The sequence below is a fragment of the Liolophura sinensis genome, chromosome 5 (genome assembly GCF_032854445.1).
Source record: "Liolophura sinensis isolate JHLJ2023 chromosome 5, CUHK_Ljap_v2, whole genome shotgun sequence".
Taxonomy (NCBI): Eukaryota; Metazoa; Mollusca; class Polyplacophora; order Chitonida; family Chitonidae; genus Liolophura; species Liolophura sinensis.
Window position 1 is genome coordinate 13,955,969 of NC_088299.1, and position 13,640 is coordinate 13,969,608.

A 13,640-nucleotide genomic window follows, 5' to 3' on the forward strand; every position below is an offset into this window, starting at 1 on the left:
ATGCGATATGCGATGCAGGACATACGCGATGACCTGAGAAAAACAACGGGTGTGGTGCAAATGCCAGGCAGGATGCCCTTTAACATGAAATAACGCCGACACATGTAAACCATATAGGCCTACACACAGGCCTGGGCATAGCGGCACACATGTGGTACACACGTTTGTTTTACATGATCTTAGGTCATATGTACACGCTTCCTGTACGTATGTATTTTATCTAATAATGCAAAAAAAGTTTTTCTTCAGAAAACGACAAAACTCCAGAACAACAGAACTAAACTACAGTTAACGTGTTAGACGTATATATATATACGTCTAACTCTCTATATATCAATTCCTGTGTTTATAAAGCAACAGTACGACCCATGGATTCAAGATTCAAGACTTATTACAAGGCAAACGATCGCAGTTTATATATACAAAAGATTGGAATGAGTGTGCGGAGAGAGTTGAAGGTGGTGTGGGGTGAGGAGGGGACAAGGATATATAATGTTGAAAACTGTTTGCTATATATAGGGCGTTCGTGTAATGTTTTGGCTGTATGTGCACGAATGAACAATAGATATATACCGGTATATACATGTAGTTATTACCTTATTTATCAAAGCCATATTACCTCAGAAAGAAGAAAACCAACGGCTTCATATATGTATGAGCCTATACAAACGGTACAGATTCAGCTCTGACAAACAATGGAATGATGTAATCTATATATAGCTGTGTTATACAGCCGATGACATCATCTCAACATGCATACATACTGATTCATTGATCATGCATCGAGCTAACGGTGTATCATATTATATGGATGTAGAGACAACTCATAATTAAAACAGTGGGTATACTTAGGCTTATACAGCATTGAATTATCTGATTGGTTTTACGCCGTACTCAAGATTATTTACATAGGCCTACATAAATACAACATTGAATGTCAGTCCTATATATAACCCGAATGTTTTAGGAAATATCATATTTGTCTTATGGAGATATGGACAGATCAAATTATCGAATAAATATATATACTCAATTCCTATAAATCCATCAACAATTAAGTCATTAACTTTTGCAGAAAAAAAAATTCAGTCGAGACAAAATACTTGTTGATTAATAACGGCCACGTGTAGCCTAGTCGAAGTACATTTACAATATGATCTTATTATGTGCAGAGCAAGATGAAAGACTTTTTTTTTTTTTTTTTCGTCAAATATCCATCAATTTATTAAGACGTTTACATTATTGCCTTTTGACAGTTCTATGAATTGGATGAGAGCGCACGGCTGTCGGGCGTGTTGCGCGAGGAGAGAGGCTGGACGGCTTGTGAGCTGATTGAACGGCCTGTAGAGTCAGTGTTCTCTGCACAGATAGTGAGCCGGCCCGGGGTACAACACAGCACGCGTTCAGAGCCAGCCAACATGGCCGCCGTCGGTCTCTCTCGAGCGAATTTCGTTGAGTTGTTCGTCAGACAGCAGTGGTGTAGAGTATTTTTCGCGTTATCAGAAGACTCCCTGACTCTCAGTTTAGACGAATCTCCAGATAGCAGTGGAGTTGTGATAAATGGGACGAGCGATGTGCATCATTCCCGTTACGAATCCCGCAACAGCGAGACTGACAGCGGCGATACCGGGAGGTCCAACAACAGCAACAAGGGGGGTCATCTTGACAGCATCGCTGGGCAGAAACGAGCCGTTCGTGTTGTCAAGGAGGAACAAAATGGACTGGGCATTAGCATCAAAGGAGGAAAAGAGAACAAAATGCCTATTCTCATCAGTAAGATTTTCAAAGGCATGGCAGCGGACAAGACGGAAAAGCTTTACGTGGGAGACGCGATCTTGTCTGTGAACGGTGAAGATTTGCGGGAGGCTTCCCACGATGAAGCCGTCAAAGCGTTAAAGAAAGCCGGCAAAGTGGTGGATCTCGAGGGTAGGTTTGTGGACATCTAAAATAAAACAAGGGACGTATGAAAACACAGCTGCGTCTGTACTAGATGTCTGGTATACGACGATACAGGGAGCTATCATTTAATCTGGGCTAAATCTTGTTTACACCTGTTGGTTGGCTGTGACAGTTGAGCAGGCATGCGTGTAGGTACATTTAATACCCCGTATGGCCGTAGTGCGGTATTGTGCAAACCATGGGGACACGTCCTACACATGTTGACCGTGTTTGCTCATGTATACTCGCCGACAGTAGTACAACACACATCGAAGTTTTGTGCAATTTTCTCCATGCTAATAGATAAGTCATAGTCAATCAATAGGCAAATTTTTGTATCTTTTGTGTATTTTTAACTGTATTTTGGAAGCCTTTGCTGGCAACTTTACACATATTTCATAATTATACCAGAAGAAAACGGCATATAATATGAAGCATGTTTGGGCAAAAAACGGGTTGTAATTCATTCACCGTGAAAATGTGATATTTATACCCATCTCAACCAAGGGGAGGGGTATGTTAATGCTGGAATCACCATGTCTGTCCGTCTGTCTGTGGATGCAATTTTGTCCATGCATCTTCTCCCAAACTGTCACACCGATTTCGATGAAACGTACAATAGATATCGCCTATCATCTAAACTTCTGCTTTCTTAAGTTTAATGGCAGTTAGGTTAATTAGTTTCATAATCATTCCCATTTATGACTTTTCATAATAGTGCTTTTCAGTGTATTCAGATTTTGTACATCCAACTCCTCCTAAAGTGCTGAACCCAATGCCATGAAACTTAGCATACATCTTCCCTGTCATCTAAACTTGTGCATGCTTAAGTTTAATGACAAATGGGTAATTATTTTCACACTTACTCCCAGGTCCAGGTTCTTAGAGCAGTAATGGATTTTCATGTACACTGTAGTCTCTTCTAACTGCTACATTTCTCCTTTCAAGCTGGATGTATCAGTAGTACATTCACTGCACACCATGATTGGCCCATGAAACAATCTGTATGAAGCCAAATTAAGCAACATGACATCCTGTCATTTCTTTTAAGGTTTTCATAGTTGTGTTTCCTTTGCTTTTGGCAAGATTGGCGGATGAACAGTATTTCGGACATCCTGATTCTAATTAAATAAAAAACGTTAAACTAAGGTCAAAGTTGACAAGTAAATGTAGTATAGATATTGCCCAACAGAGCTTTGAGCATAATGTATGAATAAGTCATTGTTTGTCAGACATTCAGGCATTTGGGAAATAAATGATTTACCAGAAGTTGCCCGTTATAGGTTCAGCTTTATAGTCTATGATGCAATGCCCAATATATATGTTAGTAGTTCAACACTCCCCACCCGCCCATCCAAAAAATAAACTCACTGAACTTGACAATAGTTAGATACAGTACTGGAGCAGTTTTACATGCTGATGAACAACGAGCTACAAATGGGAAAGCTACATGTAACTCTTAAGACATGAATCCTTGGCTAAACATTACAGAAAGAAAGTATAAAGGCTCTGCCATTCACTGAACACGCCTGTTGTTAACACTGCTAAAGCCTATGTCTTGTTCTGCATTTCAAGGTCATTCATCACAGCCTCCATAATATTCTGCTAATAGTTCTGTGAGGTGCCTCCTGTACTGAAGCCATATTGGCAAATTGCCTCCATGCGAGGTGCCTTCTGTACTGAAGCCATATTGGCAAATTGCCTCCATGTGAGGTGCCTCCTATGTCAAACTGAAGCCATATTAGCAAATTGCCTCTGTGTGAGGTGCCTCCTGTAATGAAGCCATATTGGCAAATTGTCTCCATGTGAGGTGCCTCCTATGTCAAACTGAAGTCATATTGGCAAATTGCCTCCATGTGAGGTGCCTCCTATGTCAAAATGAAGCCATATTGGCAAATTGCCTCCTTGCAAGGTGCCTCTTGTACTGAAGCCATATTGGCAAATTGCCTCCATGCGAGGTGTCTCCTGTGTCAAACTGAAGCCATATTGGCAAATTGCCTTCATGTGAGGTGCCTCCTGTGTCAAACTGAAGCCATAGTGGCAAATTGCCTCCATGTGAGGTGCCTCCTATGTCAAACTGAAGCCATATTGGCAAATTGCCTCCATGCGAGGTGCCTCCTGTACTGAAGCCATATTGGCAAATTGCCTCCGTGTGAGGTTCCTCCTGTGTCGAACTGAAGCCATATTAGCAAATTGCCTCCATGCGAGGTGCTTCCTGTACTGAAGTCATGTTGGCAAATTGCCACTTTTTGCTTTGAACTAAATATGGTCTTTGTCTGCAGCTTTCTCTCTGTAGTTTCCCATTCGTCGGTATATATGAAGAGGGTAGCTTTAGCACTGTGTCTTTTCCTGGTTTGCCTTGAATAAATTTAATACCAGCAACTATGATTTGACTTCTTTTGTCCACTGATACAATCAGTAACCATATGTTTGAGGATGTTTCTTTAAAATGAAACTTGAAAAACTTAATGTTTTATTTTGTAGGTTCCTCCCCTGATTTGCATTGAAATATTTTTTCCTTACATTTACAGTGAAGTACCTTCGAGAAGTGACACCGTATTTTAACCGTAAGTCGGTGCTGCTGACAGATGTCGGGTGGGGAGGATCACAGGATCACGGCCGAGAAAGTACATCCCTGAACAACTGGACAGAGAGCAAGACAATACCTCTGAGGCTGTGCTATTTGTGTAAGAACACTACCATGACAGATGCAGACAGAATCCTGGAGTTCCACTCTCCTGATGGCAAAAGTTGCGTCATGTTGAGATTTCCAGACATAAACTCAGCCAATGAGGCATTCAGAGCAGTTCACACAAACATTAACATGCTGCTCATGCAGGCCATAGCAGATGCTAATCAGATTTTCAGGACTGCACCGAGTCAACGAGAAATCAAACACATGGGCTGGGTATCAGAACAGGTATGACGACTATGCCTCTCAGGTTAAATATATATGATTTTCTGTGCACTAAATACTCAAAATAAGATACTTTGATGTTACAGGTAGTAGAAAAGTGTTACAGGTAAAAACTTTGAAGTTTATATTTATACATGCATTGTATTTAAATTATTTATTGTCATAACTTCATATACAAAACATTGTATGAAGCCAAAGTGGAGTTGAACATGCAGTAAGATTGGTGATTTGAATCAAGGGAGAGAATTCAGTTTGCAATTTCATGACAAAGTCATTCACTTAAATTTTTTGATGGCTGTTGGAAATGTACATTTATTGCACTTCCCTTTACGTCAGGAGTGAAAATTTGTTGAAAATCCTTCCAGCAGTACAAGATTAGATACTAGACTGTAACATTACATTTGTACGCTGCCTTTTTAGTAAGTTTTGTGTGGATGTTTTGTGTAGAGGTTAAGGTAGCATCTTGAATGATCAGGTTAAACTTGTATTAAATTGAACTGTATACTTGACCAGTGAATGTCTCTTTTTCGCTGACGCAGAGTCTGCAGATATCATTTAATCAGAGTTTGAGTCTAGTGACAGTGAAATCTTAGTGCACATAGTTGGTGAAATATGCTTGCTTTTGATATGTCTATGCCTCTTTTTTTGTTACATTGAACATACAGTTTTGAAAGTGTAAAGTGTTTTATTATGATATGCACACTTATTAGTTTACTTTTTCCAGTAGGGCTGAGGCTCAGTCCCAAGTCAAGTCATAATTCAGACTTTAAAATCAACCTCACTTAATGCCTAGGAATAGGCCTAGTAGGGGTTTAGGCTTTGTGTCTGGTGTCTTTGACATGCTGCTCCATTGATTATGCATTGTAACTTTATATGTCGGAATTAGATCAGGCTCTTACCCAGATACACCCTTGTGATATATTGTGACAAGTAATTTTGAAAGTGATATTAAAGCCCTAGACATTCAACTCATTTTCATTACGAGTCACTTATGAGTGCTGTTTGTCCTGTACCTTTAATTAAAAGAAAAGGACATGTATGTCAATTGACATTGTAGAACATAATCAGTTCTGAATCAGGATTCAGTTTGCCATAGATTTTTAATTTTGAGTATTCACCTGTATGAGCTGTAAGCATCAACAATGTTGTACAATTGTATTATTATGCGTATACCAGTAATTAATTTTCACAGAGGCACAATGAGCATGGGAACAGTGTATGGAAGCCTGTGTTTATAGCTATCACTGATAAGGACATTCTGTTTTACGACGCTGCTCCAATGAGCCGTGAGGAGTGGGCCACACCCAGCCAGAGCCACCCTCTATTGGCAACAAGGTAACGCATATGCGATTGTTATGTTTGTCCATCAGTTGTCATGCAAGGTGTTGGTTCAATTCCTTCCTTGGACCTGGGGTTTTTCGAGATTTTATACAATGCCTTTAATGTTCTGACAGCCTCAGTGGCATTAAGCACACAGTGTTGGTGGAAGTTTGTGTGTCACACGTGCGAAAGTTACTTGTCAGTGGCCAGTGGTTTAATCCAGGCATTCTGGTTTTCTCAGTGTCACTGTGGTGATCACCATCATACAACTGATATATTCATGTATTAATGAGCTTTGAGGGATGTGTTGGCTTTGTGCACTGATATGATACAAAAGATCTCTGGTTGTGGTATAAGGATGTCTCTGGCCCTTCAATTTCTGAAATACTGATCTCACTGATCAGTGCCATGACCAAGTTTATTGTGAATGATTGTCATCTGTGAGTGACATATTCTGAATTACCAATGTTTTAAAACAAAGATAAAATTACAACACATGTCTGCATTTAGCACACCTAGCTCTAATTCTAAAGGGAGATAATTCTTGCTATTCAACTCATACATACATGCTTAGTCAAAGGGCTTTGACTCGAAAAGTACCAATTTTATATGGTTGAAGAATTTATAATTAATGACAATCACAGGAAATTGTTAACAAATTAAAAAGTAAGTATTTTTGTATGATTTTAGAGTCATTTGTACCCTTGAGTAACTTCAGCATAAACTTGCATGTATTTTGGCAAATATATGTTTATGTGTCTGTTGTAGGTTGGTACATTCAGGTAAAAGTCAGTCCACCACGTCTGGGGAGGCTGTCCTGATGTTTTGTACAAGGACTGGGACACGGCAGGGCATAGAAACTCACGTCTTCCGAGTAGACATACAGCGAGACCTGGCTAATTGGTCACGGGCTGTCGTTCAGGGAGCCAATGACGCAGCTTTAATAGTGAAAGAAGTCACCTGTCGTGAGTATTCATGTGCTTATTTCAGTTTGTTTATTTATTTATTTATTTAGTATTTAAAGCTGTACTCAAGACAATGTCATCTGCAATTCTTGAACAGAATTTCAGTGCAAGTCACTGTTGAAAACTAATGGTTATTGTGAGTAAGAAAACATGGAAGCAGTTGGGGTAAAAAAGTCTTGGTCCTGATATAGCCAGGATGAGTTCCATATTACTGTTGAGATTTTATTTGACTGTTGCATTAGGGGGCTGACCACTGAACACTTAGTAACACCAGTTGCCCTAATTCCTCAAGCTTTTCGTGTATAAAAGAGTAACTGTCAGTGCAATTTTGGTTTTGGAGACTAAACTACATTAGTTGGATTGGTGAGATTTAGGACAGTGAAAAAAATATAATTTTATCAGAAAACACAGAATAATGCCTTCAGAATATGCTTGAATATACATCTTGCCAACATGCAAAAAGGTTGAGGAATTACAGTAACAGCACAGGCAGTACAAGATTTTGAGAGACTAAGAAAGACACATAAGCATCACATGCTAAAGTCTTTTTTAGCAGAATTTTATGTGGGGATTTTGTGCTGTTTTTTGATATTGTTCTAACAGGAAGCGTTAATTTTTGTCTTTTTAGCGGTTACATGGCAAGGCCAGGAGGCTCGTCTAGTTCTACATTATGACACCGGCTTCACTTTAACAATATCAGATAAAAAGTCAGAAGACAAGAGGAAAGCACCAATACTCTGGCACTTCCCATACGAGAAGCTTCGTATGTCTGCAGATGATGGGCATCGTCTGTTGTGGTTAGACTTTGGGGAAGATGGAGAACAGGTAAGTTAACAGACTGTTTGCTAGACTTGCATGAAGTAGGACATAGTTTTGATAGTAAACACACAGCAGAAATAAATATCTGATATTGATAGACAGATTCTGACTCAACAAATTCTTGCTCATGGCATCAAGGGAGCTGGATGTAATTCTTTGTTTATTTATTTATTTGATTGGTGTTTTACGCCATACTCAAGAATATTTAACCAGCCAATTCCACCAGTCAAATTTCTTTGATTCAGGACTGCAAATCCTTACTCCCATCTTTGTCCAATCCTGATAGTTTTAAAGATATCCCCTGTTTTTCAAGGCTTTCTGATGAAATAAATCTGAAATCTAAAAACAGGAAAAAATTGCTAGGACAATCCATATTTCCCACAAATAAGAAGATTTTTATTTTCTTACCCTCCTCCAACATTGGAAAAAAGATTTATTTTACCTGTAAAACAATTTAAATTAGTGTGGCCTTAGATGTGCCACTCCTAACACTGAAACACAGCGGGAACAGGTTCAAATCCCAGTCTTGGACAGGGAAATGAGACAAAATTTTGATGAAAATGAGACAAAAAATGATTTGGTTTGTGTCATTAAACTGTGCAAATTATTTCTCTACATCTCCTAGTTCTCTCAGAATGTTTCAAAATATTTGTTGCAGAGGCAGTTGAAAAAGTTGAAGAATTAAGGGAAGTTTGCATTCAGTTAATGTTTGTATTTGTTTTGAGTTTTCTTCATTACACATCACTGTGCCTGACTGATATTTATTTACCTGTATGTTCCAGGAACTGGACCTGCACACCTGTCCAAAGCCCATGGTGTTTGTATTGCACACCTTCCTCTCCGCTAAAGTTAACCGTCTGGGGCTCCTGGCCTGATGGACGAGCACACCGGGGCACACCTCTCTCCATATAACCACAGTATCAGTACCAACAAGTATTTACGACAGCAGATCTCTCCAATGCAGTTCTGCAATTCCGCTGCTACTGAAACTACTGGCAGTTTTGGGAAACGCAAGAAGAGATCAAAACTGTGATTCCTCTCCCTCAGACAGCTGTGGTGCATGTCCAGAAACTGTTATGTTTTCAGGTGTATTATGTATGATTTTGTTTCGGGTTGAAAACTGATTGTTGCTGAATGTTGATAGGAATCAGACCATCCAGAGCTACAGCTTCACACAAACAGGCTCTTACGTCCTGTCTTAAAGAAGCTGAATCTCACTGCGTACCTCTCCAAATGACAGCTGAATTTAAGACAAAGATTTGAATTCTTCTGTGGATTTGTGCATTGGTTGGAAGAGGCAGAAATTTAAACAGTGATGCACGCTTCCAGACAACGTCTGTGGACCATAACCTCTGATCTCACTGCTATACAGGATCAGGTGTTGAGATGTCAGCTGTAAACATGAGACTGCAAGATGATAAAAACTGATATGCAGCTGCTGATTTGTCTCCAGGCTTCACCAGGTGCATTTTGATCTCTACAAGAATCTGTTTGTCCCACCTAGCTGTTTAATCCTATACATACAACATATACCACACAATTACATTTATCTGCATTGTGCTAACCCTTGCAATAAAAAACCTCATATACCCAGATTATCAGTGGGATATATATATATATGGCCAAGTGTGTAACAGTCGGACTGAATGACTGTTGTCGTTTTTGCAGTTTTACATTACAGCATGTTTTTGTTGTACTCGTGAAATAATCTTTGGTCATTAAAAGTATGGCTGTGTTTAAAGGTGTGTATGTGTTTTCATTCCTGATGAGGATATTACTTCAGTAAGTCAACATCATGACATGAAACTTTTAGGAGAGCATTTGGTTGCATTATTATTATTAAATTGAACATGGCCACAAGTAGAAGGTTATGGACGATTACTCACTCAGAGGTGGATAGAAAGAAAAAAGCAACAATCAGAAGAACCGTGGAAAACTACTTCATTTCCAGACTGACCCCTGTGGCCTTAGGAAATATCTAGTTTAAAGCGACATCCCTGCCTCACACACACCAAAAAAAAAAAAAAAAAAGAAATATGGGCTGAGAAGATTTTTGCACTTTTACCTGTTAGTTCACATTCTGATCTGCATATTAAGAAGTAAAAACAAACATTGCGTGAATCCTTGAAGCATTCACATTGTAAGGTAGGCTCTAGGAAGATGGGATGACGTTTTTTCACCTAAAACTGCATTTTTGTGAAATCCCGTCCGAATCGCCTTTACTTCATCTTTCAATTTCTCCTTTAGACTTCATACCTAACATTGCTTTATGTAGGGAAAGGGACCATAGCTCATACTAGCTGATGCAGGTTTGAGGTTCAACACCAGGCCTTGCTAATTTGTGGCTTTATACTGGTGCATTTTTACAGACAAAATACTCCCTCAACACTTGAAGATATGCATTTCATGGAAGTGGAATATTCATTTTAAAAACACCACGAGTGAAATAAATATATGCTGTTTATGATCAGTGGTGTATACGTGTAAGTATGAAAGATGGTTTCCTCTCCATTTGTACATGGGAAGATCTGTCAGCCACCTGTGCATGACATGGGTTCCCCCGGGTTGTGCGAAGTGACCTCATACCATTTAATGCTGGCCGTAAAACTATTATCAAATAACATAACAAATGTATGAATCACAATTCTGTTTATTCAATGAGCGACCTTTAGGTATAGATACTGATACCGTTATCAAGCGTATGCTTTTCACATTGTACTTGATAACGGCATTTGTACGTCTACCGAAACGTCGCTCACTGAATAAATAGAAGTTGTGATCCATATATTTTCTATGTTATTCAACTTAGTTTCTAAATTTCTCCGAAAGAAGTCCAGTCAAATACTTAAAGGGGAATATCTTTGCTGACAATTCTGTAATCTGCAGTCCGTCACTAGGAAGAGTTACGTGAATGTTGTTGAAGCCAAGTTGTAAACTGTGTCCCAATGTATTCGTTGCAGACAGGTAGTGAATATCTCAAAACATCCGTGAAATGGGCGGTCACAAAGGTGTAAACATAAATTCCTGCACTAGTGTCAAGATGTTGTCTCTTCACATTTGTATACACGAGCATGATCAGCTAGTGATAATGAAAGCTACGTGTACACTAGACAGTATGCACCTCACCCAAAGTGGCAGCCGGGCTTATTCGTATAGAGTTACCTGCCCTTGTTTGCAACTTGCGTTACCAGGGACTAATGGAAGTTGTATCAGTCCCAGGTGATACAGTTCGTAAGAAAAATTCTCTTCATCCACGCTCAAACTTCATGCTGGACATATTCTACCTCTTGAGAATTGACCCGCGAAGGTTAACGCCCTTTATTTTTGAGGATTTTTTGATTATGTGTAAATTACATGTGGTACGCTCCTTCCATGTAATAAACGGGCGTCCTCCAAAAGAGGGGTAAATGACGAAGATATGGTATGCGCACGTTTTCTAGGCACACCAGTAAAATTCGGCGCAAACTTTCAGAAACAATTATGGTGGAATCTCTCGGCTATTGCTCGCGTTAAAAATGTTTACCGCGAATAATCCATGCACTCGATGGCTACATAATAAATGTAATATAAAACCTGAAAGTACTTAAAATAGACAAATAGACACTTAATCAGTTAAAAACGACATATTACAGCTGTTAAATGGTTTTAGCAGAAAATAAAGCCCATACATTGTATAACAAAGCCTAAACGAAGTTCAACAACGAAACAGCTCGTCTTGTGTTAGTTTTGACTGAATTTCTACAAAAATCTCATTGTTGCAAACTGTACATAGATTGTCTTAATAGGTTACATTGTTTCCATCCACGTTTCTGACTTGGATCAAAATAGCTATCTCGAGATAATCTCCAGTAAAACGCTCGTGATGTTTGATTACTTTTGAGATAGCAAAAGAAATTTAATTGGCCATATGAACACTTATTACAAGACTTGTGATGTGGCTCGTTGATTTCCTTCACACACGTGTACGAAGCAGGTCGTCCGATACACTAACATGAAACAGCGATCCAAAAAAATTACGAGCCATAAGAAATGCATAATGTACGTGAACGTGTGTGTAGGGCCACAGTTTGGACAAGCGCCCATGCGTATACGTAGGCTTTCGTATGGGTCTACAATAAATGAATATTAATACATATATACAGTATACAAGTGCTTAGACTGAAAGCTTCTTTCGGGAGGTATGGTTGGCCCTGAAAAGGGCCGTTGGAGAAGGGGTAAAACCCGGAGATGGCAGAAATTCTTTACTTCTTGGCAGCGGCCTTCTTGGGGGTCTTCTTTGCCTTGGGCTTGGCAGTCTTAGGCTTCGCGGCCTTGGGCTTGGCTGTTTTGACCTTCTTTGGAGACTTCTTGGCTGCTGGCTTCTTTGGTTTAACAGCTTTCTTCGCAGCAGGCTTCTTTGCAGCTGGCTTCTTGGCGGCGGGTTTCTTGGCCTTAGCCTTCTTTGGCGATTTCGGTTTGGCTGCCTTCGGCTTCTTAACTTTCTTCAGTTTGGGGGCGGCCTTTTTGGCAGACTCTCCGAGACGGAAAGAACCAGAGGCACCAGTGCCCTTGGACTGTTTCAGGGCGTTGCTCTTCACACCAGCCTTCAGGGCCATCTTCAGATGGGTGTTGACAGTCTTCTCATCGGCCACTTTGTAGTTAGCCATGATGTACTTGAGGATCTTTTGACGGGATGAACCTCCCCTCTCCTTCAGGTTGGCGATGGCTGCCTTGATCATCTCACTGTATTTCGGGTGATCTGCAGGCTTCTTGGGCTTGCTGGCTGCCTTCTTCTTGGCGGGCTTAGCCGCAGCTGGGGCGACGACGGGAGCGGTGTCTGCCATTGTTAAGTCAACGAGTGGAGTAACACTAACCTGCACGAATGAACACTTGTGAATAACCCGCCTGCCGGGCAGCGTATGTTTATAAAGCGTGCGCGCGGACCTCAACGAGAGCACCCTATGAAAAAGTCTGCCGCTATCTACGATGAACTTGAATTGCGTTTCCTTGCCTGTTATAAATCATCGAGAACTTCTTAATTAGTTTGTATTACAGAGAGAAACTTAAGAAGTTTGCAGTCCGAATATGTCCCTTAGTATAGTTATTCTTTCACAAAGATCAGTGGAAGATAAAGTACATTAACTGGGTGTTAAAGTCACTATAGATGTGCGACGAAATGTAAAGGTTGAAGAAATGTGATATTATTTTACAAAAACGATTGATTAATCCTTATATGCGTAACGTTCGGATAAACCTTTGTTTGTTTCCTTCACACTATATGTTCGTTTTCATGTTTTACCAGCTCCACAAGCAAAAATAAGCCGGTTGAAGTGAAGCACATAAACACACCAAGCCCGCCATTTGACCTCACAACACCAGAAGTAGCGGATAAAACACTTAGAAATGTGAAACGATGTGTACGTTTATTGCTTACAAAATTATAATTTTTGTGGGTTCTCTACAACAGCAAGTGATGAAATGTGATGCGTCGTGTATTTATGACATGCTTTAAGCGTTATTTCATAAGGGTTTTACTTAGAATAGCGAATACCCACGGCATCTGCATATACTCGTATTATAGTAGCAGATCACTTCGGTCGTCACACAAAGGCATTGGACTAGCTGATTATTTGTAAACCATAAAGATGAGAGAAAAGTCAGAGCTAATTAAAATCTGTTTTTATTCATACGGCATGAACTTA

At 39.8% G+C, this 13,640-nt stretch overlaps 2 protein-coding genes across 2 annotated transcripts; one reads left to right on the forward strand and one right to left on the reverse strand.

The window, feature by feature from the left end:
* Positions 1-1,418: 1,418 nt before the first annotated feature.
* Positions 1,419-9,573, forward strand: LOC135465719 (beta-1-syntrophin-like). The gene is made up of 6 exons (XM_064743034.1): positions 1,419-1,926; positions 4,470-4,858; positions 6,048-6,190; positions 6,944-7,140; positions 7,769-7,965; positions 8,742-9,573. Exons 1-6 carry the CDS (start codon positions 1,419-1,421, stop codon positions 8,832-8,834), a joined length of 1,527 nt encoding a protein of 508 aa, XP_064599104.1. The 3' UTR covers positions 8,835-9,573.
* A 2,627-nt stretch (positions 9,574-12,200) lies between these two features.
* On the reverse strand, positions 12,201-12,782 carry LOC135465820 (histone H1-delta-like). Its single transcript, XM_064743174.1, has one exon. The coding sequence runs from the start codon at positions 12,780-12,782 to the stop codon at positions 12,201-12,203; it is 582 nt and encodes a 193-aa protein (XP_064599244.1).
* Between the last annotated feature and the right edge of the window lie 858 nt (positions 12,783-13,640).